This window comes from Symphalangus syndactylus, chromosome 6 (genome assembly GCF_028878055.3).
Source record: "Symphalangus syndactylus isolate Jambi chromosome 6, NHGRI_mSymSyn1-v2.1_pri, whole genome shotgun sequence".
Taxonomy (NCBI): Eukaryota; Metazoa; Chordata; class Mammalia; order Primates; family Hylobatidae; genus Symphalangus; species Symphalangus syndactylus.
The window spans coordinates 132661768-132665379 of NC_072428.2; the positions used below are offsets into that span (position 1 = coordinate 132661768).

Genomic DNA, 3612 nt, shown 5'->3' on the forward strand with positions numbered 1-3612 from the left:
CTCCAGCCTGGGCAACAGAGAGAGACTCCATCTCAAAAAAACAAACAAACAAACAAACAAACCAAAAAAAAAAAAGAAAAGAAAGAAAAAAAGTTGTGAAGTGTGGTCTGAGACAACTTTTCTCAGTATCACCTGAGGGATGGGTTAAACAGGTATATCCTAGGACAGGGTCAGAATTTCAGAGTCAAAATGTCTTGTTGGTGGACTTTAGGAATACATATCATTGCTCTTGAGTATTTCTGTCTGTGCTGAAGTTCTGCCCCGAGGACTTCATAAGATTAATAACATCGAAATCTTCTGTAGTGTTTTACACTTTTGTTCTTCATTTTTTTATTCTGTTCTTCTCTTTCCTTTTCCACTTCATCTTATGTTTTCCTTAATCTTCAACTTTCCTAAGCACCTGCAAGTGGGACTGGAGCCTTGTTTAACATCATCCATGTAGCAAAATAAGGATGAGGCCAAATATTCGAACCAAGGATCCCCATCTCCTATGGAAGGTGCCCTGAGGTTGTGGGTGTTGCTGGGGAAATTATGTCACAGCCAGATCCTACCTCATGCAGCCAAGGGAACCCAGAACTTTCACTGTTCTTTGCTACTGCACATCAGAACCCATCGCTGGGAGTGCCTTGCCCTGCCTGACCTCACCATGGATATCTGGCTCCTCTGCTGGGTGACCCTGCGTCTCTTGGGGGCAGGTGAGTCCAGGTATACTTAAAAATTTGCATAAAAGATGTTTTTGGCTGGGCGTGGTGGCTCACGGCCGTAATCCCACCTCTTTAGGAGGTTGAGGTGAGTGGATCACCAGAGGTCAAGAGTTCAAGACCAGCCTGGTCAACATGGTGAAACCCCTTCTCTACCAAAAAATACAAAAATTAACCAGGCGTGGTAGCATGCTCCTCTAGTCTCAGCTACTTGGGAGGCTGAGGTGGGAGGATCACTTGAATCTGGGAGGTAGAGGCTGCAGTGAGCAGAGATCACGACATTTCACTCCAGCCTGGGCAACAGAGAGAGACCCTGTCTCAAAAAAAAAAAAAAGATGTTTTCTTTGGGCTTCCCTTCACCTTCTATGGCTTCTGTCTTCTTCCACAGGACACTTAGAGCCTGGAGTCAGCCAGACCCCCAGACACAAGGTCACCGAGCTAGGACAGGAGGTGATTCTGAGGTGCGATCCATCTTCTGGTCACGTATTTGTTCACTGGTACCAACAGAATCTGAGGCAAGAAATGAAGTTTCTGATTTCCTTCCAATACCAAAACATTGCAGTTGATTCAGGGATGCCCAAGGAACGATTCACAGCTGAAAGACCTAACGGAATGTCTTCCATGCTGAAGATCCATCCCACAGAGCCGAGGGACTCAGCCGTGTATCTCTGCAGTAGCAGTGGCACAGCATGGCTGAGTCAGTTCCCTCCAGGGTGCAAACCCCCTGGCTGCTCTCCTCCCAGTTGAACTCCAAGAAAACATTTGAAAAAGCCTCTTCCTTATCTTCCTACCCCAGAAGAAAGAAGCGAGTTGATTGTTGTGGCTGCAGCTGCTACCAGAAGAGTACAAGACCATGAATTAATGTCTTAAATGGTCGTGATGGGTACATTGGGCAATGCGCTCCTGAAACTACCCAAATACAGAATGAGACATTCTGTGGATCAGGAGGAATCCACATGTTTAGAAGGAAGGGCCCCAGACCAATTTCCAAGTTCAGAGACCAGCTATCTGAGGTTGATATTACTTACCAAAACACAAAAACATTCCTACTGATTTTATCTCAAACACAGTTCTCCTGCGAACTCTTCCCCCACCAACGTACCCCAGCAGAGGCAATGACATATACATTTGTGGAACAGCCCGCTGACTACTGCAGATCCACCTCTTCAACAAGACCAACTTTCCCTGGAGGGCAGTGACTAAATCAAACTGCAAGGCAGACGGCAACACGACCCTCTTAGCGGATGGATGCCAGAGAAACACTGACTAAAATCCCCACTCGGGGACCGTCCTAGCAAATTCAGTTCCTCACACGGCTGCCCAGGGGAGCGCGATGTTTTATTCTGTTACTTCAAACACTCAACTGTTCCTCTCTCTCTCGCAGGCCCTAGACTCACAGACACTGGAACTGGAGTCAGAAAAATTGCTTTCTAATCCCAAAACTGGTTTGTTTACTCCCCTTCATCTGTGAAATCTTGGCAAATGCTCTTACTTCTCTGGGAGTCAGTGTCCTCCTCTTCAAAATTAGAGACTTGCTGCACTTAGTCTCTAAGATCTGATACAACTATGATCATTTGACTCGCTATCTATTTATTTATACAAATATTAGAATATTGATATATACATTTAACATAAATATATTTATTTATATTTAATATAAACATAAAATTTATAATATTTTATATAATTTTATATCAATAGATATAAAAAAAGATATTTTATATAAATATAAAAATAAATATAATATATATTTTATATAAATATAAAAATAAATATATATTTATTGATATAAATATAAATATTTATATCACATAAGATTTATATATAAATATATGCAAATATATTTTATGTAAATTTTAATACAAATATTAAAAATACATTATATATAAGTATTAATATATAAATATATGTGTGTATGTATAATCTATCTATCTACAGCTATTTTACACATGTGACAATCAGGGTTGCGATGGAAGACATCACTACCAGCTGGCAAATATGAGCATAATTACATATGCAGATAACACAGATCCAGAGACTATCTGGTTGCAAGGGACATTATAGATCACCCCTATATACCACAACTTTGAAGCTAATTTGAAATGTGGTTTGTGCAAGTATTATACATTTCCTGCGATCCCCTCCACTGCTGCTAGATGGCAGTAAAGGACCATGTTAGAAAGTCCGGGGAGGGGACGTCATGATTTAATTACCGCGCAGTCATATTTACCACGCAATCCCGGTTTAGTCTTGTTGTCCTGTCATAATTGTTAATAGCATCCTCTTTCACATACGAAAGTGTCTCAATTTGAACATTAAACTATACGGTCGTTGTAGATAATGACACAAATGATAGCATCTCCGTTGAAAGTAAATTATTAATGTTGTAGTACCTTCATTTCTTTGTTTCGGTTTAATGAAATCGATTTTTTAAATTATAGAATAAATAAACACGAAGCTATAGCATTGGTCTGCTTTTTGTCATTTTACTATTTAAATATATCTCAGCCCTACTTACAGTTTGTATTAGCGATAGGTGGTGTACGAAGCCTCAACTTAAAAACTCAGCTTGGTCTTCCTAGTGCTTCTGTTACTGTCTGCCCAGCACCCACTGACTCTCAATGTGTTCCAACGTTTCCCAATTCCTACCTGCTAATAAACCTACCAGGATATTTCCAGACCTATTGTCTCTGTGAAGAAAACCAACCGATGTTGACTTTCCCTCATTCATCTACTAATACATAAATGTAACCAAATGCCAGTGACAACAGGGTAAAATAAGTAATAAAAGTGAAACAGGATAAAAGAATCGTTATACACTTATTGGCCTCCCGGAGAAATCCACCCTCTTCTCTCTAGACTCCTGCGCACCCTGCCAACAATGTCATTGGCTGTAAAAATACCTCATGTT

At 40.5% G+C, this 3612-nt stretch overlaps 1 gene segment (V, D, J or C); it reads left to right on the plus strand.

The window, feature by feature from the left end:
- Positions 1 to 646: 646 nt before the first annotated feature.
- LOC129485470 (probable non-functional T cell receptor beta variable 17) lies at positions 647 to 1448 on the plus strand. The segment is given in 2 exon segments: positions 647 to 695; positions 1090 to 1448. Coding segments are annotated over 2 exon segments (408 nt in total).
- The last annotated feature ends 2164 nt before the right edge of the window (positions 1449 to 3612 follow it).